The following is a 22,708-nucleotide window of genomic DNA, read 5'->3' on the forward strand; positions in this document are numbered from 1 at the left end:
CTTATGTTCCCACTAACATGTTTCTTGGAACAAGAAAGAAAAGAATTTGCTGCCTCGTATTGAGTCTCTATGGCTTCCAAAGAATTAATCAAGAGGAAAAGGAAAATTGAATCTAACTCAATGTATATATGTATTTTTTTTCCCTTGTCATTTTATATACTGTCTCCTCTGCAGTACTTGCTTTTATAACACCAATTAGTCCCTATGTAATTGGTATATAGAAGATGATATCAGTATAAAGAGTAGTTGTGTTCATTCATAGGGATTTTCTTAGGCAAAGGATGATCAGAATAGTGGGATAAAAATTAAAACCGACTACAGGAAAGAAAAAAGGCCCTCAGTCTGGCTGCTGCACAGAATGCCCACAATCTCTCTCTCTCTTTTTCCTCATAAGCCCTGTTATCTTTCAGTATGAAAGCTTGCAGAATGGGAGATTTTAGAAAAGCATATGTTGTGATAAAATGGAACAGCAAATCATTTAATCCTCATTGCCACAGGCATATTATTATCTTCTTTTACAGATGATAAAGCTGAGTGTCAGGGAAACTAAGAAACTCCCCTAAAGTCACCCAGAGAGTAGCTGGTAGAGGCAGTGCCGTTTGATTCTGAAACTTGTAATCTTTTTGCCACATCACATTGCCTTTTAGCTACTTCATTGGAAGGACTGATGCTGAGGCTGAAACTCCAATACTTTGGCCACTTCATGTGAAGAGTTGACCCATTGGAAAAGACACTGGTGCTGGGAGGGATTGGGAGCAGGAGGAGAAGGGGACAACAGAGGATGAGATGGCTGGATGGCATCATCAACTGGATGCACATGAGTTTGGGTGAACTCCGGGAGTTGGTGATGGACAGGGAGGCCTGGTGTGCTGTGATTCATGGGGTTGCAAAAAGTCAGACATGACTGAGCAACTGAACTGAACTGAAAATTAGGCAAAGTTGCTGACAGCTTTCTTAATGTCATTTCAAAGGGACTGTAAGAGACTATTTGACCCTAAATAATTCTCCACATATCCTTTCCTTTCATGGAAGCTTTAAGTTCTACATTTAGCGAATGCCTTGTGGGGCCTCAATGGATTCTCCCTGCTAAAATCCAACAGCTCCAGAAAGGATAAATGATATAGGTAATAGCAATTAAAGCCATGGATGTATCAGATTCCTTCCAAGCTGCCAGTTAGGTGGGAGCAACTTTAGGTGGAGATGAGAGTGGGAAGGACGGAGTGACGCAGGGGCTGGGCATGTGGAAGGCATCCAGGAGCTGAGCACCTTAAGAAGTGGTGCCAGATGGCACAAGTGGGTCTAAGATGCAGAACACTGACCACCTCCTCTCACCCACCTTTAAACCCTTGGTTGTAATCCTGGCTTCTACTTCAAACCAGCTCTGTAAAGGATTGGATTGGGGATGGAAACCTTCCTTCATGATTCTATAGCATACATAATGTGCCTAGGACAGGGCCTGGTACATTTACCCCACTGCAGAGATATAAATTTCCACCTCCTCTCTGTATTTGTAAATCATCTAAAATATAGACCTACAATTTTAGCTTGTTTCTCCTTCATTTTTAATTAAGTGTTTAAATCATGAGTTTCCCCCTGGGTTCCTTTTCAAGGATCATTTCCTCATGTCTGAAACTGGTCAGCTTCATCTGTGTTCAATTTCTGTTTCGACCACTTCCCTCTGTTTCTATCTCCTGTCACACCACCATTCATGCTTTTGGTCCCTCTTGTAATTATTTTAGTTAATCATCATGAAACAGAAATTGAATGCATTGAAAGGATGCTACAAACTTGTAATTTACAGCATAAGGATATTCTAACTAACCACCAACATGCTGAGAAGGGACTGTGGGGCCAAGAGAAAGGAGCAGAGTTCATTAACACACACTGCCCAGGGGAAAGCCTGTTTTTAGTAAGTCAGTATTTTCCCCTTGGTATCGTCGTTTATTTTTCTCCCTCTAGTTTTGGGGACTTTTTCAAAATATGTTTTCATGCCAAGATATTGTGAATTTTTCAGTTTCTAAATGCTAATAAAGTGTGAACTGATTTCTTTCATTGAAATGGGGAAGGTGAAATATAAGTTTTAAGAAACCGATTTATAGGAAAAAGATATTCTAAAGCTAGCAGTACACCTAAGCCTTCATTGAAAGTATATAAAGAGATTTGACAGTGTAATATGGAGTAAAACATAAAGACGAAAGGAAATGAAAAAGGAAACTACTCTTATAAAGCACTCACAGTAGGCTCTGTAATCATGGTTGGTGGTTTAGATGGTTTAGTCACTCAAATCGTGTCTGACTCTTGCAACCCCACGGACTGTAGCCCACCAGGCTCCTCTGTCTATGGGATTTCCCAGGCAAGAGTACTGGAGTGGGTTGCCATTTCCTTCTACAGGGGATCTTCCTGACCCAGGATTAGAACCCAGGTCTCCTACATTGCAGGCATATTCTTTACCAACCGAGCTACCTACCATATGGAGTGTAAAAAATGGAAAAATATTGGAGGTATAGATTAGTATCATTGATCAGCCAGATGAGTGTGAGCTGTCAGCCTGCAGTTAATACCCATGTGGTTATCAGTCAGAGAGCTACTCTGAGAACATTCTGGTTTGTCTCAGAAACCAGAGGAATGAGAACCCTCTATTACCAAAAATCAGAAAGCAGAGACATGAATAATGCCCTTCAGGTGTGCCATTCTCTCTTCTTACTCCAGGTAAGTTTTATTCATCTGGAAAAGTGGAGCAAAGACTTTCTTTACTCCCCTAGAATCCCCTTTTCCTTTAAGGGGTTGCTATTTACAGAAACTGCCAGAATCTGGTTGTGGAGAAGCCACTAACAACCCTCTGGGTAGCAGGATACATTTGCACATTATTAAAAACAGGCAGCGAAGCTATGAAAAGATATTAGTTGTCTAGATAAAGGACCGGTGGTTCAATGGTAAAGAATCTGCTTGCCAAGCAGAAGATGAAGATTCGATCCCTGGGTTGAGAAGATCCCCTTGAGAAGGAAATGACAACCCACTCCAATACACTTGCCTGGAGAATCCAATGAATAGAGGAACCTGACAGTCTACAGTCCATGGGGTCGCAAAAGAGTCCAACACGAATTAGTGACTAAACAGTGACAAAATAAAGAACTAAGCCAGAGAGAGCCAGTAGATTTCAGATGACAACCAAGGCTGACCGGTAGTAGCTTCCTGGGTTGTTGGGCTGAGGAGGATTTTGAGTCTGAATCAGGTTTGTAGGGAAAGAATTCCAGGATGACATGACATAGATAGGGACACAGGGAGGAGGAGGAAGGGAGATGAGAAAGGGAAATTGCTGCGACAACACAAAGATGTTTCCACTTTCTTATAGAATGGAAATAACAAGAGTATTTTAGCATAGAAATAATAGTAATAGTACTACAAATGTGAATATGATATAGTGATATTGTCTTTTATATACATTTCTCTCAATTGTGAAGCAGTTTTTTTTTTTTAACCTATTCTATGTAAGTAAATTCCCACAAGAAGCCCATGAGCCTTAAAGAGTTTACTGACATTCCGAAGTCATGCAATCTACTGGTAAAATATTAGAAAAGAGGTTTCAGCTTATACATTCTAACATCAAATCTTGTGCTGTTTCCATCAAACTGGAAAATACTCTCTACTTCCGTCACTGGGAAACAACGAATCTGGCCCCCAGAACACACACAGACGATTTCTAAATGTAGATGTTACCGCTGTGTAGCATCGCAACATTTAAATAACTGAAATAGCTGACACCGATTATTTGGATTCAGAAATGTTTGTCCTAATCAAGGAAGAGACCAGTTTAAATGTCAATGCTCAAAATGTTAAATCCTCAACATCCTTGCTAATTAAAGATGCATTTCTCAGATTTCTAGCTCGATTAGCACCAAAAATAGGTAAGACTCCAGACTTGATAAGACTCACCTCTTTTAATCCAGTGTAATTAAAGTAGCAACTGAATGTGAAAAAGAAATTTGAAATAAAAGTATTTAAGCTAAAAATTAATGTTCGGAGGAATTGTTACTTGATCACAGAATAATCTGGTGAATAATGATTTGAAGGATATGGTGATCAACCCAGCACACACAGAATTATTTTCAAGAATACACAGAAAGAAAAGTACAAGAATAATATGTTCTTTAACAAATATGGATGATACAGAGACTGAAGAATGGAATACACATTTTGGAAAATCACAGGACACATAGCTAAACTAAATAAACTAAAATATTGACAGTAGCTCATGTTAGGACACGGGGTGTTTCTAACTTTTCTTTCTCTTCTCTCTATTATTATCTATTTACCAGATTCCTTTAGTTTCTACATCATGTCCATATGCTCCGAGACACACATGTTGTTTTCTTTGTAGGTATGATATTATGAATCTTCAGTACACAGAAGCCAATCGCTATGACTATGTACACGTTGGAACTTGGCATGAAGGGGTCTTGAACATCGATGATTACAAAATCCAAATGAACAAGAGTGGAATGGTACGGTCTGTGTGCAGTGAGCCTTGCTTAAAGGGTCAAATCAAGGTAAGCCAATCACCGATGCATTCTTGGACAGTGTCCTTGAGGCGACCTCTTGCCTGTGCATAAGTGAAGAGAAATACATTTTTCTTTAATAAGAAAGGGTGTGCTAGGCTTATTGTTTCTGTTGTGTTTAGCAAAAATTGAGAAGACAAACCAAGATTGGAAAATGAAATAGGAAAACCATTGGGATATTTAAAACAGTCTTTATTTGCATTGCAATGATGAGCTGTGATCTTAAATACAATATAGAAAGCAAGGGGATATGAATAATCAAATTAAAAATTGAAACAGAAGTGAGCTTGGAAGCCAAAGCCAATGATACTGCTTAGTCATAGTTCTAGCTATTATTGAAGAAAGCAGAAGCTGAGCAATGGCAAATAAGTGTAAAACTAAAATAAAAGAAGTTGAAATGAGGTAACACAGGAGCACTGCTTACCACTTCTCTTTTCTCTACCAAGTTCTTTCATTTTCCTGAAACTATTTTCCAACCAAAAGAGAGTCCTTACTTTCTAATTATTCCCAGAAACTTTCCAGGTTAGGGCAAGGTAACTGATATCACTGTGTATTTAAAACTAGAGTAAATAAACATCCTATATTGGGCATTTGACTGAACGGAGGTAGAGAGGAGTCTTAGGGTAGAAGGCATGGAAAGAGCACGCTCTGTATCCCATGCTATTTAAAAACCAAACTGGCTGATGCAGTAGGAAATGGAGCATAGAGGGGCGATTGTGAACTGGCAGAAGTGTGGATTAATTGACCTAATAGGTCTTTCTCATCTCTAATTTTCTGTGATTCATCTCTGGGAATAGATAGGACTGTCACGTAAATGTCACAAAGCACAGCTGGGGCTGTATGGATACTGTGGGAGGCTCTTGCTCTCCCACCATGCCATCATGCTGCTATGCCATTCATGGAATTCACCCTGAGAAGTATACTCAGGGGTCTTTAGAGAGAGAGTCTAATAGTGTTGCTGCAACTGCTGGATCCACTACTTTATCCCTATTGATCAAAGAAGGTGGAGGATCTGGGACCTATAACATCTAAGAAGAGCTGTGCAGGTAGACTCAAACTCTCAAGGGAATCAGTCACTTTGAGTACGTAAAGAACTCCTGAGGCAACTCACTCTAGTTTCAAACGTCAGCACCTTCTCTGCAGATGTGATATTAAAAAATTTAATAATTGTCATTGGAAAAGACCCTGATGCTGGGAAAGATTGAGGGCAGGAGGAGAAGATGGGCAACAGAGGATGAGACGGTTGGATGGCATCATCGACTCAATAAACATGAATTTGAACAAACTCCGGAAGATAGTGAAGGAGAGGGAAGCCTGGCATGCTGCAGTCCATGGGGTCGCAAGGAGTCAGATGCAACTGAGCAACTGGACAACAACAATAATTGTCATGACAACCAGCCAATCAGAATGAACTCTATTTTAATGCTATGACAGAAACTAGCCAATCAGAATGAACTCTATTTTAATGCTATGACAGGGTGCTGGAGGTCGCCTGCCATGCCCATGGTTAATCCTTGAGTTGTTGTATCGTGGGAAGATTTAGGTGAGGATTCCTACCTGAATAGGGTAGTATGAAGCAATCAGTAGGCTTGGAGACACCACTGGTTTCCACCCATTGTAGAAGCATGTCAGTAGAGTTAGAGTGGCTCCAACCAAACCAGGGCATGTGGGCCATAGGTCAGTGCAGATTCTCCCCAACAATCCACTTCTGACTCTTATGCAGGTGGAATTTTCCACATGAGGCTCTCTGGTGGTATTAGGAATATATCCTCTGAAATCGAGAGAAACCTAAAACTTGCCCTTGACTCTTGCCACAGGATGTCAGACCATAAGATTCTGGGTTCGTCCTCTTCTCTGGATGGTTGGGAAAACCAGGACCTCTGTGACCTAAAGTCTCATGGTTGGAACAACCCAGAAGCCCTGGGTTTTTTGCTCTTCTTCCCTGGTAGCTCAGACGGTAAATAGGGTCTGCCAGCAATGCGGGAGACCTGGGTTGGGAAGATCCCCTGGAGAAGGAAATGGCACCCCACTCCAGTACTCTTGCCTGGAAAATTCCATGGATGGAGGAGCCTGGTAGGCTACAGTCCATGGGATCGCAGAGTCAGACATGACTGAGCAGCTTCACTGATGGTGGACTGATGACCCACAGGAGGTCACATGTTCATCTCAGACCTCCTTCTCAGCCTGGGTGACAGAACTTCATCTTTAGTGTAGAAAACTACTATGAAAAAAGTTTATGGGACTACAAAGCTTGGTTTTTCAGAATATAACAAAAGCAAACAAATAAGCAAAACCCTGGCAAGAGAAAACAAATCATTCTGAAGATGCTCTGCACTCCAGCTCCCATTTAGAATTCCCTCCTGTTACTCTGACTGCTGGCAGACCGTGAATGGGAGCTCACATTGCCATGTGTAGTCCCATTTGTGTGCTCCAGAGATAGACCCTCCCCCCAGGCCCCAGTTCAGAGGAAAGGCTGCATGCATTGCTTAGCTTGATGCTCAAGTATTTCTGGCATTACATTTGCATTACACTCATGCAGTGTTATCAAAAGAGATCCCAGAAATCATTGCTGAGTCACTACAGAGCACTAGCTATAAATGAAAATGTCTTGGGGTCCAATTTTTGTAATACCATGTACCCTGCAGGATGAAAGTATGCCTGTTCTCAATAGCATCTGGAGTGGAGGAGAGGGGGGATGTTTGTTTGTTTCCAATAAGCACCATGGGAGGTACAGAAACAAATGATATTCGAATCCCATTTGCCAAGTAATAGCATTTATATTCTTCCATTTTTAATTTGCCACCTAACAGGTTCAGGATGCAGAACAAGGTCTCTCAGTAGCCACTGCAGAGACTGGAAAGAAGCAGCATAAAAGGTGATGGTAGGGCTTGCACTTGTATTAACTGAGAAGCATAACCTTTGGGAAAGGATTATTCATTTTAAATGTCAAATGTCACTTCAAATGCTGAAATAGTCATTTAACTTGTTTTATGGTAACCCATAAAGCTTTCTTATGGTAATTTCCTTTGAAGTAGCTAGAAGTCCAGTTTTCTTATGTTATTGATTCTTAGAAATGGAAATATTTTACAAATACAATATTTTGGGAAGGAGAAATTGATTTCAGTCATACCACAAACAGAGGTAAATAAAATGAAACTTTCATTGTTGTGTTTTATGGGTACAGTCAGGAAAGAAAGGACCCACACTAGGTGGTTCAACAGAGGGAGTTTTACATTATAAACAACAAAAAAAAAGAAAACTGGTTATAAACGTAAGAAGGGGCACTGATGCAACTCAGAGATGAGCAGCGGCAGGAATTACTCCCACCACAGGGCCAAAGCGACACAAGGAAGGTGGTAGATACTACCTGAGACATGGCCAGAGCTGGAGGGAGGAGATGCCTCAATACAAGGCTTCTCTTCTCTCTGGCTTTTCAGTCTCCCATTAGGTCCTCCCACTCTTCCAAACCTATGGAGAAGACACTGGAAAGAGAGCCTGGAAAATGTAGAACACAGGTCCTTAGCTCAGGTTCTCTTGAACCCTGAAAGCTAAGCAAGGCTCAAGTGCTAATATTTTATTAGGAGACAGAATCCCAGGGAAGCAGGAGTGAGAGGAAAATGGAATGGAGACATGGGAGCATGGAAAAGCACCTCCCCCACTGAGGTTATGCACCACTGGGCAGGACACTGCCTCACGGAGCACAACTCAGCCTCATCAGATCTCTGGACTTCTCAGACTGTTTATTGGAGCAAAGAAAGGAGAAAAATGTATACACTCCTGCTATTCTATTTTCTGCTTCCCACGATCAATGTTTGCTCACAGGAAGTGACATCACCTGACGCCTCTAGGCGGCTACTGGGGCAGTCAGAGTCTCTGCCCTGTTAGGTGGACCTTCTTCAGATTTGGAAGCAGTGAGGGAAGGGGAAGCAGCTATGGGTCTTACAGCTCCTGCTGTGCTGAGTGCAGTGGAGGCAGTTCTGGCCCCCAGTGCTTCCTCCATGGGAGAGAGAGCCACCTGGAGATGCCTTAAGATGACACAGCAGTGGCAGAAACCGAGGTGGAGTTGCAGAAGTGTCCAGAATGCCCAAGAACATGGCCAAGGGCCCGACACAGGTCAGGCAAAAAGGATCTGAAGCAGCACATAAAATGTGGACCGCGGGTCTGCAAGTGAACAGCAAGGGCCTGGTTTGCATGTTGGTCTCCCACACCAAGCCTGCCACTCTTTTCCTCTGTGTAGGGAAGGCAGGAAAGACGCAAGAAGGGGTGGAGAGGCAAAGGAAGTGAAAGTGAAAGAAAGGAGCAGAGAGGCAGTAGAGATGGGGGACTAACATTTATCAAGCGTATCCCTGTGCAAGTACAATAATGGATGCTTTACTGACATCTTTTCAATTCTTCTTAAAACAATGCTTTTAAAGGAGGTATTATCACCCCATTTTATAGATCAGAAATCAGAGGCCCAGAGGGCTTGAGTCACTTGTCCCAAGCTTTCTCAGCTAGCAAATGCCAAGCTGGGCTTAGAGCCAACCCAAAGCTCTTATCAACCCACAGCCACATGTTGTTCAACCATCTTTCATTATATGAACTGGCATAATTCCTACAAATTTCAATTGCTGAAGCTTATTTTCTCAATAGTTCACAACAAAATTATAAATAGAGATCCACTTTGAAAATGCTAAGGGAAATCAGAATCTAGAGTTAAGGATTAGATAGGCAGTATTAGAAGTATTAGAAGGCAGTTGGGAGACTCTGACAGAGATGGGGAAACTGGCAGAGAATCCTAGGGAAAGGGTCCTGGAGTTTGCTCCCACTGGCCTCCTATTCTTTCTTTTCCCTTCTCTTCTCTTTTATTTTTTTCTTCCTTTAAGTTTGTTTTTGGATTCTTTACTGGTCCATGGGGTCACAAAGAGTTGGATACAACTGAGCAACTGAACTGAACTTAACTGAACTGGATTTGGGAGTTTCACCATGGAGAGTAGATACCTCTACTTCCCCCTCTTCTGGCCTGGCCAATCAAGATAGAATTACAGAGACATTATGTGAACATGGACTATATCATATGTGGTTCTTCATTACAAATGCCATATTATCATATAGTAAAATATACCTTATACACATGAAAAAAAAAGCCCTAATACATCTATTTTTACAGATTGTGTACTTCAGGACTGGGTTAACTATTTTTTCTCTGAACCATTTGAAAGTGAGGTGCCAATATCATGAAACGTCATACCTCAGCTTTTGTTTTCTAAGAATAAAGGCAATTCTCACATAGCTACAATACATAATCAACTACAATTGTCCTGTCCCCCTCAGCCTCCTCTTTCTGTGAATCAAAGCAAACTGCCCATAAGTTTTAAGCTGTTCATAGTTAATGTTGAAGCTTTTGAACTGTGGTGTTGGAGAAAACTCTTGAGTCTCTTGGATGGCAAGAAGACCCAACCAGTCAATCCTAAAGGAAATCACTCCTGAATACTCATTTGGAAGCACTGATGCTGAAGCTGAAACTCTAGTCCTTTGGCCACCTGATGCAAAGAATTGACTCATTGGAAAAGACCCTGATACTGGGAAAGATTGCAGGCAGGAGGAGAAGGCAATGACAGAGGATGAAATAGTTGGATGGCATCACCGATCCAATGGATGTGAGTCTGAGTAAGCTCTGGGAGTTGGTGATGGACAGGGAAGGCTGGTGTACTGCAGTCCATGGCGTCACAAAAAGTCGGACACGACTAAGCAACTGAACTGAACTTATAGTTAATGTAACCAATGAAATAAAGACATGGTTCTTTCATTGTGTAATATCTTTCAAAGTCCGCTGCAGGATGGCAAAGTCTCAATAAAAATTGCACACAGAAATATAAAAAATTCTTTATCTGAGAAGCTTATGATTGCATAATAATGATGTGATCTGCCCCAGCTACTAAAACCATATTGGCTAAAATTTTGGAAAAAGTTGAAGACAAAATATTGTGGGTTTTATTACGTATGTGAAATCATGAAATTACTATAGTCTCTCTGGGTGAAGAGGAAACTTTACTGGTTATGATGAGAAATTCTATGGAATCATCATTAATTTATTCACAGTCACTCTGATGGCTTCATCTCTCAAGCTTTGACCAGTATTTAAGCTGGTCTCCTGGCTACTGAACTTTTTGATGATCACTTTATCCTTGGTGGGCTTTCCTGGTGGCTCAGATGGTAAAGAATTTGCCTGCAATTCAGGAGACCCAGGTTTAATCCCTGGGTGGTGAGGATCCCCTGGAGAGGGGAATAGCAACCCACCCCAGTATTCTTGCCTGGAAAATCCCAAGGACGAAGGAGCCTGGCCGGCTATAGTGCATGGGGTCACAGACAGTCGGACACAACTTAGCAATTAACACTTTCTTCTTTTCACTTTGGCCTCAGATCTAGCTCGTCTGCCACTTTTGGAGACAGGTGCTGATAGGAGCTGCCGCTGACTCACGTGACATGGAGCAGAGAAGGAGCCCAGCAGATCTCCTGTGTCTTGCAGGTGGCTGTGGCTGAAGCAGGGCCCAAAGTCTTTTTAAAGTAAACATTTATTGGCACATTACCCACATAGAGAAAAGTAGAAGAGGAAGGCAATAGCATAAGTATGCAGAGAGCTCTTATTTCCAATCTTTACTCTAGCTGATCCACCACCTAGAACTGTCTTTCACCAGATGTTTTCAGAGCCTCCTCCTTTCCTGCTGTTAAGTCTTTACTCAAATGGCATATCTTTCTTAAAAAATTAATTTTTAATGGAGTCAAATGACCTATCTTAGTGAAGCCTTACCTGACCATCACATGCAAAATTGCAGTCCCCGGTTCCATGTGCCTCCTCCCTAACAGGACTGGGACTAAGATGAGGCAATTCAGAAGCCTACTGCACATACACCAAAGAGATCTGCCCACCCCCACCCCTACTCCACTCAAGATCTTGCAAGTGCAGGGTGGACCCCACATGCTGAAAGGTTTAAGTGCCTCTAAAGTCTGATTCCTAGGCCTCTTGCCTCCTACTGGTCCCTGTCCTGAACCCTATTCCTCTTTCTTGCTGTGTTTTTCTCAAAGCCCTTCTCTAGAATGAGAACTTCTCAAAGATAAGGATATGAGCTATTCACTGATGGTCTCTACCCTTAATGCAGCGCCTGGCACTCTGCGTACATAATGAGAATGAATGAATGGCTAAATCACTGCATGTGCCCTGCAGAAGCATTTCATTCCTTCTTCTATTGGTATACTTTACTCTGTCAGAGTTTTGAGCTTCTTAACCTCAGTGATCATCAAGTCTTTTCATTTATCTGTCCCCATGTGTCGTACCATGTCTGGCACACTGGGCCACTAAATAAAGGTTGGATAAGTGAATAAATATCTGCCAACTTCTGAGATATAGTTTTGGTTCTTGTATAACATATCATCACTGTGATAACTGTTTTTACACTAGGAAGAGCCTAGATCTTGATAATAACTGGAGATGATGTGACTGAGGTTTTCACAAGCTGCTGACCCCTCTGCAGCTGTTTCCTCACCTGCAACATGTACATAATTAACTTCACTCCGTGGAGCAGTTGTGAGCATTAGTGTAATTCTGTACAGAGTTCCTCACACATGGGCTCGTTCAATATATGTCCATTTTTGTGATCATTTTATATTCCTATATGATTTTTGTTACATTTTCCCTGTAATAAATTACAATGTAGGGATTTTCCTAAATTGATATTTTTCTATAGTCCTTGCCAAGCTTTCAATCCCTCCTATTTTTTGTTTTCTTAAATTGTTCATTTTAATTTCTCCTGTTTATATCCTATTCCTTATTATTTCTCTCTTTCCTTTCACATACATTATTGAATAATCATTGAATAATTAATATGTGCCAAGAACTGTGCTAGCACTGTGAACGCAAAGGAAACCTAAACATCTGCTGGTTTTCCTACAGACTTAATTAGGTAGGACCCAAGTCTTTATTCTGTTTAGTTTTCCAGACATTTTCCTCCTGAAGAAAATGTCTCTGTTTCCTTTAATGTATTGTTACTTTTCCTTCATTATATTCTCCTGATGCTGTTTACTTTCTTTTATCCTTTTGCTAAATAAAGCTCAAAAAAAATCCATTTCAAGTTATTCGGAAACATATTCATGAAAAGAACACTTGATTTCCTATGGCATAAACAAGACTCCTACAGTGTATATGGAATTGAATCATAGCCTTGTGTGAAGCAGCAAGTCGTCTAGTCTTGCTAACAATAAACAGAACACCAGTACATAGAATGTAAAAGGAATCAAAACCGTTCTTGTGTCTTGGGAAGTCTTGCTCCTTCAAGGAAAATTTCAGTAAACATTAAATCTCTTATCATGACTGAGCACTGTCATAAAAGTGCTTTACTGTAACAAAAATGAAACAATACTTTATTCAGTATTGACTATATATTACATGCAAAAGAAATATCACTTAGTGTAAAAATATAAAAATAATTTAAAATATTTGTGATATGAGGAGATGAAAACATGAGACAATAATTTAAGAATTTTTTTCTTTTATTTATTTATTTTTTTACTTTGCAATATTGTATTGGTTGTGCCACACATCAACATGAATCCACCACAGGCGTACGCGTGTTCCCCATCCTGAAACCCCCTCCCACCTCCCTCCCCGTACCATCCCAATGAAGCGTATATCTCATATACGGGTGGGTCCTCCCAGCAGCCAAGATGGTAAAGAATCTGCCTGCAATGCAGTAGACCTGGGTTCGATCTCTGGGTCAGGAAGATCCCCTGGAAGAGGAAATGGCAACCCACTCCAGTGTTTTTGCCTGGAGAATCCCATGGACAGGGGATCCTGGTGGGCTCCAGTCCATGGGTTCACAAAGAGTTGGACACGACTGAGTGACTAACGCTACTACTTCTATCATAACATGTGACACAATTAGTGGACAAAAGTTGACTAACTTGTGGTAATAGAATACCAACTATATCTTATTAGTAATTACAGAGGATTTTAAGTAAGATAATGTTTCAAAGGGTTCACTGCACCAGACATACTTCCTGGAGCCTGTGTCAGGACTCAAATGTAGTGACATAGATGAGCTGATGGAGGAAAGAGAGTTCTCTGAATGGAAAAGAATATTTTTTATTTTATTGAAATATATTTCTTTCTTTACTATATTGTTGTATATTAAAACCATGGATTAAACAACATATGCTCTCTCTCTCTTGCCCTCCTTAAAATCTTTTCTCCAAATGGTAGAAAGAAAGTCAGATGAAAAATAAATCAGATGATGTGTCAGCCCTACTTGAAGCCTCCCTCCAAAACAAACAGTTATATAGACACTATTGAGGACATAATGTTTGTTTGGTGGACTTATGTAAGAAATTATTAGCAGTCAGACTCACGGGCAGAAACACGGACAGGGGTCTAAGTAAACGCCTGACCAAAGAGCTTATGTTTTGAAGATATTAGAAAAGGAAGGCACTAAAGTTCCTTGAGTGGCTTAATTACATTGTTAAAAAAGATTCAACTCAACCCTTATTCAGGGGGCACCTACTGTGTGTTCTTGGTACATTTCTTGATGACTGTGATCTGAAAACAGTGAAAGTAAGGCATGATTCCCTTCCCTTAGGAGCCCACAGCCCACAGTAATAGTCTTGGCAGTTGCGTGCATGTTACTCTGGAGTGAGAAGAAATTAGAGCCATGTTACAGGATTAGAGTCAGGGACCAAAAACTAGCATGCCATTTCCTTCTCCACGAGATCTTCCCAATCCAGGGATGGAACCTGGGTCTCCCGCATTGCAGGCAGACTCTTTACCATCTGAGCCACCAGGGAATCTTAAGTCTGGAGGGGTAGCTCAGAGACTGAAAAGACAAGTCCCATAATTTAGATGTTATATGTCAAAAGTGCACATATTTGGTGGCCGAATAAGAAGGAGTAACAAAAGAATTCCATCTGAGCGGTTCTTTTTTCATTATTTGATAAATGTATAAGCTAATAATTTTTTATGCACTTATTCAGTCATTCAAAACCTAATTTTAAGTATATTTCCATGTGGCAGTTACCCATAGGATCTATTTTTCACTAGTTATCTTGCATAAATATATTTGTTTAGAATTATTATCTTTGGAATTTGTCTAATTTGTAGTATTCATTTTATAGTTATGAAAAAGATAAAGCTGATTGAAGAGATAGACATTATTTTGTACTTCTTATACTAACTAAAATAATAAAGCATTACTTTTTAAATTTCTCCATAGCATTAGAAAAATTTATAGTTTGGAATACAGTATAAATTTGTCATGCTTACTCTGAGAATAAATGTGGATTTTCAGAAAAACTGTTTGAGTATACTTTCTAAAGTTATTTGAAAGTAAAAGAAGAAAAAGAAAGGCTTTTACAATTTCTGAAAATATACAGTCATGATATATTTTTCATGTAATTTTAAAATAGTGGCTCATTAATACATTTTGACCTGATCTACAAGAAGATAATTTTATCCTCACAAAGGATAAGGTTTATATGACTTTAAGCTATGGCAATATTTACTGTTTGATTTCTGACTTTACATATGAGAACATTTGATAATGTCTAACATGTTGCATCTGGTCCCATCACTCCATAGGAAATAGATGGGGAAACAGTGGAAACGGTGTCAGACTTTATTTTGGGGGGCTCCAAAATCACTGCAGCTGGTGACTGCAGCCATGAAATTAAAAGACACTTACTCCTTGGAAGAAAAGTTATGACCAACCTAGATAGCATATTCAAAAGCAGAGACATTACTTTGCCGACTAAGGTCCGTCTAGTCAAGGCTATGGTTTTTCCAGTGGTCATGTATGGATGTGAGAGTTGGACTATGAAGAAGGCTGAGTGCCGAAGAATTGATGCTTTTGAACTGTGGTGTTGGAGAAGACTCTTGAGAGTCCCTTGGACTGCAAGGAGATCCAACCAGTCCATCCTAAAGGAAACCAGTCCTGAATATTCATTGGAAGGACTGATGCTGAAGCTGAAACTCCAATCCTTTCGCCACCTGATGTGAAGAACTGACTCATTTGAAAAGACCCTGATCCTGGGAAAGACTGAAGGCAGGAGAAGGGGACGGCAGAGGATGAGATGGTTGGATGGCATCACCGACTCAATGGACATGAGTTTGAGTAAACTCTGGGAGTTGGTGATAGACAGGGAAGCCTGGTGTGCTGCAGTCCATGGGGTCACAAAGAGTCAGAAACAACTGACTAAACTGACTGAACAAGTTAGGGAAAGACTTCTGTTTCCAGCCATGAGAGAATAAAAAAGTTCAGACAGCATTCTGCTGTAAACAATCAGAAAACCTGACACAATATATGAAATAACTGTGTTCAGACATTGGAAAACAGTGTATGACCTTGATTTCAAAGAATTGAAAGGAAACAGAGAAGTGAACCCTAAAATCATTCAGGCATTCTGTCTGGAGGCAATTTCCTGGTTATTATTTAGTGAGAAAGAACACAAGCAGAGTTTGGCTATCTTGATAATTTAAGAAGACAGAAACCAAGGTTTCGGAGAGCCAAGGCAGATAGAATCAGTAGTGCAGAGAAAGAAAGAGAATGAATCAATTCAGAAAAAGAGTTCCAGCAGTTGGCATATGAGTTCCCATCTGTATTTGACTCCATCTGCATAAGTATGATAGAGAAGGAAATGGCAACCCACTCCAGGATTCTTGCCTAGAGAATCCTGTGGACAGAGGAGCCTGGTGGGCTGCTGTCCATGGGGTTGCACAGAGTCAGACACGACTGAAGCGACTTAGCAGCAGCAGCAGCATAAGTATAAAGTGAAAGTGTCAGTCACTCAGTTGTGTCTTATTCTTTGTGACCCCATGGACTGTAGCCCACCGGGATCCTCTGTCCATTGGATTCCCCAGGCAAGAATACTGGAGTGGGCAGTCAGTCTCTTCTCCAGGGAATCTTCCCCACCCAGGGATTGAACCCTGGTCTCCTGCATTGCAGGTGGATTCTTTACCATGTAAGCCACCAGGGAAGTCCCCTGCATGAGTAGAGTACAATTCACAAAGTCCAAGGAAAGAAAAATTACTGGGGTGCTGGATTCTCAGAGGCCCCACAAGGCCAAGAATTTTCCCTGTTTCCATAAGCCAGGGTAGAGATACCTTGCTGAATACACAGACCTGAGCAGAGAGCCCAGCAAGGTCACACTTTATAATAGGGGTAAACTATTCCTAGATTAGAGAATATTCTAGACTTGCCCTAAAAGATGAAAAACAAGGCCAAAACTGAGCCACAGGCAACTAGGCTGCCTGCCAGAACAAAGGCCAATACTTCAAGAAAAAAATCCAGCACTCTATACTTTATGTACAGCATCTGGTTAAAAAGTTTTAGACCTGTGACAAAATGAGAAAATGTGACACATAACCAGAAAGAAAATCAAGTGATAGAAACAGTACTAGGCATTATATTGATGATGGAATTAATAGTCTAATTAAAATGCCTACTATAAATACATACAAAAGGGTTTAAAAGAAAACGTGCATATCATGAGACGATACATGGAGATGGATTTCAAACAATGAAAAACAAAGGGTATTAGAAATGATATTTTAAACAATAGGATTAGCAACATAGTAGACATTATGGTAGTAAAGATCAGGGAGCTTACAACATAACAGTATAAAAAAGAGAAATGGACTTTTGCTTTTCTGAGAACTATTAATGCATATTTGTATATATATATATAATGATAGCATTCAACTGTTTAATTCCCTTTATAAAAGAAATGATTATTGAAAAGCCTCCAAATCCAACATGGAATGAATTGAAATTCACATCTGAACTCTAACGCAGTGAGGTATACTTCAATCCATGTATTTGAGGTTCCTCAATATGTACAATTTGGGGGGGGGGAAGTTAGTCTTTAAAAAAAAAATTACAGTATGAAAGCAAGTCCTCATCTGAGAAAAGAAAGGCTTTCTGGAGAAACTAAATTTAAGGCATATGAAATATCCCTGTGTTATAGGTCATACGGAAAGGGGAAGTCAGTTGCTGCTGGATTTGCACTGCCTGCAAAGAGAATGAGTATGTGCAAGATGAGTTCACCTGCAAGGCTTGTGACTTGGGATGGTGGCCCAATGCAGATCTGACAGGTAGGAACTGTCTCACTTGTCAACCTTATCCCAAACATTGGCCTCTGCAATGTGCCTGCTGTTTAAAATGTGAGTGATTGACTCACGTCTTTTTCAATATTTATTTACATTGTTACTGCTCATGTCAAAGGTACACTTAAAGCTCTTAAAAATTTTCCATCATCCACATTGAAAGTTTATTTAAATATAAATAAAAGTGTATTCAAAGGGTATTCTTGTATACCAGTTGTTTCTGTTTTTCTTTCTATAATTTTTATCTGAAAATATATCAGGGAAGAAACATGTAAAGATATAAAACAAAATAGTTATTTTAATAGTGTGATTAGTCACTCAGTCATGACTGACTCTTTGCAACCCTATGGACTGTTGCCCACCAGGCTCCTCTGTCCATGGGATTCTCCAGGCAAGAATACTGGAGTGGGTTGCCGTTTCTTCCTCCAGGGGATCTTCGCAACCCAGGGATCGAACCTGAGTCCCCAGTCTCTCTTGCATTAGCAGGTAGATTCTTTATCACTGAGACACCTGGGAAGCCTCTATTTTAATAAATGTTTCCCATGCTCTACTCTCTATCTGGAATTTCTTTCATCTCCTCATCTGCCTGACAAATTTTGCAGTAGTTATAAAGTTTGTTAGGCAGACACAGAGATTAAAAAAAAAAAAATCCAGATAGAAAGTAGAACATGGGGAACATGAAAGCATGTAGTACATTTGGGGAAAACCATGGAACTATATGGGGTTGTTGGTAAATACAGGGGCCTGGGAGAGATACGGTCAGAAATGAGATTGGATGAGGACATTGGAAGCAAATGGTAAGGAACTTCTGTAAGAACTTATTCTAAATGTTTGGATTTTGGCTTTAAGCATAGGAGAACCACAGAAGCATTTAAAGTAGTGAATAATGTCATGGGATATTGGTGTCTCAGAAAGATAACCATGATGGCAGCTTGGACAAAGATAGAGAACCTAAACTGAAAACAGAGAAGTGAGGAAGCTACTGTGTTGGTCCAAATGAGTAATTTTGAAGGATGTGAACAGAGCAGCTACATGGGAGTAGAGAGGAATCAATGAATGCAGGAGATGATTTACTCGTAAAATCAGTGGGATTCCTGTGGATGGATTACCCAAGTTTATAAGCTTCCCAATAGTAATGTTCAGGTATGTGAGTTTGGGGGCTTCCCAGATGGCACTAGTGGTAAAGAACCTGCCTACCAATGCAAGAGACAGAAGACACAGGTTCAATCCCTGGGACAGGAAGATCCCCTGGAGGAGGAAACGGCAACCCACTCCAGTATTCTTGCCTGGAGAATCACAGGGACAGAAGAGCCTGCAGGCTACCGTCCAGTGTCCCACAGAGTTGAAAATGACGGAAGCGACTTAGTATGTACATATGAGTTTAGATTTCCAAAAACTCTGATATGAGCTTACAGATGACACGTGTGTCACAGATGTTGTTCACAAATTTTAAGAGTGAGAGAACCATAGAAACTTTGAGTTCATAGAGACTTTTATCATCTGAATAACACAATCCTTCATTTTAGAACATGAAAGCTAAGGCCTGGAGAGGCATACTTGTGTGCCCAGGGTCATAACTAGTTAGAAGCAGGTCCTAGTTCATTGACTGCTGACTCCATGCTTTGCTGTGTGCTGTTGAAAATCATTAGGGTAACATTCACAAGAGCTGTTTACTTTTTCACTTCTTCCCAAATAAGACTCTAAAACTAAGAAATTGTGGGGCTTATTCAGGGAACATCAAAAATGGCTGCCTGAGTAGAAAAAAGTCAATAATTAAAATTATACTTTTTAAAGTAAGAGACATGTAAAATGTTAATACGGTTAGAAAATAAACTGACTATCAAAGCTTTTATCAATCACCTGGTACAAAGGCCATTTTAAAATGAAAAGAAATTAGAATGTTTTTGAAGGTACAAACTCTGTCTCACCCGTTTTTTAATTCTCTTGCTTAAAGCTGTTTTTCAACTTCAAATATGCCTAAAAATCACCCAGGAATTACTCATCTGCAGAGATCCCCACTCGCTAATTTTGAGACGGGACCCATCAGATTCTAGTCCCTGTCCCATCCCTTGGAAAACTCTGGCTCACAGCCTGGTGCCTTGAACATATGTAATTGCTGCCTGATAAATGTTTGTTCTATTGAGAGAATTCTAGAGAAGGAACTCACCCAAATTCATCTAGGTCAAGACAGATGGTTAATAGGAGAAGCCACCTAGAGAATCTAGGGGTTTTGTCTCTGGGTCTAAAGCGCTTTCTTTCACTCTGAATTTATCTCATGGTTGCATGCATTGGACTGACTTGAAGAAGCTTTTCCAACCTTGTTCTGGACACAAGCCTCCTCCCGCACAGGTTCACATCTTCACGAACTGATCTTCTTACTCAGCGTGCGCTTCCTGTCCTGTTTATCTTGAGAAAGTAGTCTCCTTAGATCACCCTTGTGCTTGAAAACTAGGTTTGACTTCAGAGTCAGTCCTCTCTGCTTTTTGACAGAGACCGCAGCTGACAAGAAAGAGAATCAAAGACAAAACTAGCCCCTTTCTAAGATTAATCTTAAATGTCAGAAGTCCTGGCTTTGAGGTACAAGTTTTCCTCTTGTCTACATTTTCGGAGCTTCCCCAGACTTTTCCTACTGTCTCAGTTTCCCTTTAATTGAAGCTTCTCTTGTACATGAAAAGAACTTCTATCCAATATTAAAATAGAAAAAAACTTTTTAAAGATCTAATATAATAACGGAACTCAAAGTCATATGTTTTATCCCTTAGAGATCTTCCATTGTGGATATATTGTCTGCCCACTGCCAAGCAATGACCATCCTAGACTAGCAACAATTTAAAACAACCCTCCTTAATTATAAAAGCAACTTATAATTTTAATGCAACTATCTTTCTAGAGAAGTAAATCTACTCTCATCCATCATATGTGTAAAAATCACTAACATTCAAAAAAGTTGAGCCAAGCAACAGCCCATTCTGCCTTTATCTTGTAACAACAGACAAGTGGCTAAATTTGGATCATATATCCAAATTATGTCACAACTCTTATGTTTAAGATCTTTCAGAACATGCATCTCTCATCCTCATTTATACTTAGTTTTAATGGCACCTATTGTTTCTGCATCCCTTCCACTCTTTCACATGAATGGAAAATGAGGTCTAATCTGTCACTTACTGGGTGCCATGTCAGGCTCAGAGCAAGGGCACAGTTCCTGGCAGTGTGTTTTTGGCTGTTGCCATGATAGCAGTAGCTGTGAAAAGAGAAGACTCACAGGCAGAGAAAAACAAAAATCAGTAAAATACTAAGAGGAGTATATACATTGCCTTTAAGTAAGTGTTTTATTTTCATGGGTGGATTTTTTGAACTGAACTTTAGTTAAAATGAGAAATCATTCTTCTTTGGAAAATAGTGCTTTTTACTGAAGGTGAAGTTTGTTTAAAATATGCTTAAAATCATTTTATGAGATACTTTGCATATATGCTCCAAAGACTAAAATTAATGAATAAAAGTATGTTAACAAGTGAGTTTTTATTCTCATTAGGATATGTTGCTTTTTGGCTATGAAGGAAAAAAAAAGTATATTTCTTAGAGGAAGTGTCTTCTGAAGCTGTTAATAAGCTTCTCATGTTTTCTTCTTGGGAAAATGCACATTTTAATTCAGCATTTAAATTTCACACTTTACTTCTTATGGTGCATAAACAGAGATTTCTTCTGCCATGATATACAACTTGATAATAGTTTAACAATTCATGGACCAATTATAAGAAACCCAATGCTGCTTATTCCTTTTAAAAAATCAAATAGTATAAAATAATTCCTCATAAAGTCAGACTACCCTAAACCTTACAATAAAAATATAAAACACTGTTATAAAAATTAACTTTTAACTATTTTCCCCTACCTAACACTTGTAGCCACCTCTCATGTTATCTACTTATTTATTTACTTTTGTATTATACACAACCACCTTCTTTGTGCCAGATATTTTTTTGAGATATTGGGACATATGGGTGAATGAGACAAGGTTTATATCCTAGAAGACAAACTTAATATAAAACTAGACATGTAAGCAGACAATTATAAGTCCTGAAATAGGACTATGTACAAAATTTCATATGAGTAGAGAAAAAAGCAATCATGTTTTCCCTGGCAAGAGAAAGAGGAAGGGACATTTGAGCTTAAAGATTGAATAATAAATAGAACTTCCCCTTTTAGGTAATTTGTATTAACATAATAATATCAGAGAAAGCATTTCAATGAAGCCTTATGCAATTGTGAAGCAGTATTGTAAATGTTATTAACATTAACCTTTCTCTTTAAAAAAAAAACAACAGGATAAATAAAGTACATTGCATCACATAACATACATGGACAATGGATATTTTGTCTAATTTCCACAAAATATCAAAGCTAGCCCTTCTCAAATTTAGGATGTCTTAAAAAATAGAAAATGTCCCAACACAGGTTAGGTGGAATAATTGTGGCCTATCTTTGTTTCTTGTTTCATATTAAATTTGTCTTTACTTAATTGGAAAGAATTCAGATATTAAATTTTAACCTCCTCTAATGCATTTGGATGTTATAAGTGAGCCAATATTTAGTTTGACAATTAGAAGTTAACCCTTGTCCTCAGATTAGAGTTATTACCACTTCTCTTGGATTTTGCTCAGTAACTTGTAGTCTACTAGAAGGAAACTGGCTTGTCTGGGGTAACTCTAACCATGAACCCTGCCAGGTCCTTAAGTTCTCAGCGCTTTAGACATAGTATGCACAACTCCTATTAAAGTCTTCTCCTTGTGGGTGCCAGGTAGGCTCAGGGCACTCATTCTAAACCACTGATTGAATTTAACCACCACCCCTTCTATTCTTAGAATTACTAAACAATGGAGGTTTGGAAAACCTTCTCTTTAAAAAAAAAAAAAAACAGGATAAATAAAGTACATTGCATCACATAACATATATGGGCAATGGATATTTTGTCTAATTCCCACAGAATATCAAAGCTAGCCCTTCTCAAATTTAGGATGTCTTA

At 39.6% G+C, this 22,708-nt stretch overlaps 1 protein-coding gene across 2 annotated transcripts in view; it reads left to right on the forward strand.

Moving 5' to 3' along the window:
- Positions 1-22,708, forward strand: part of GRM1 (glutamate metabotropic receptor 1) — a 438,757-nt gene that overhangs the window by 370,151 nt on the left and 45,898 nt on the right. For both annotated transcript variants that reach the window (XM_018053312.1, XM_013966589.2), the window contains exons 6-7: positions 4,379-4,547; positions 17,544-17,670. In XM_018053312.1, the coding sequence (XP_017908801.1) occupies positions 4,379-4,547; positions 17,544-17,670 (296 nt within the window). The remainder of the gene's footprint in view (positions 1-4,378; positions 4,548-17,543; positions 17,671-22,708) is intronic.

This window comes from Capra hircus, chromosome 9 (genome assembly GCF_001704415.2).
Source record: "Capra hircus breed San Clemente chromosome 9, ASM170441v1, whole genome shotgun sequence".
NCBI classification, from domain to species: domain Eukaryota; kingdom Metazoa; phylum Chordata; class Mammalia; order Artiodactyla; family Bovidae; genus Capra; species Capra hircus.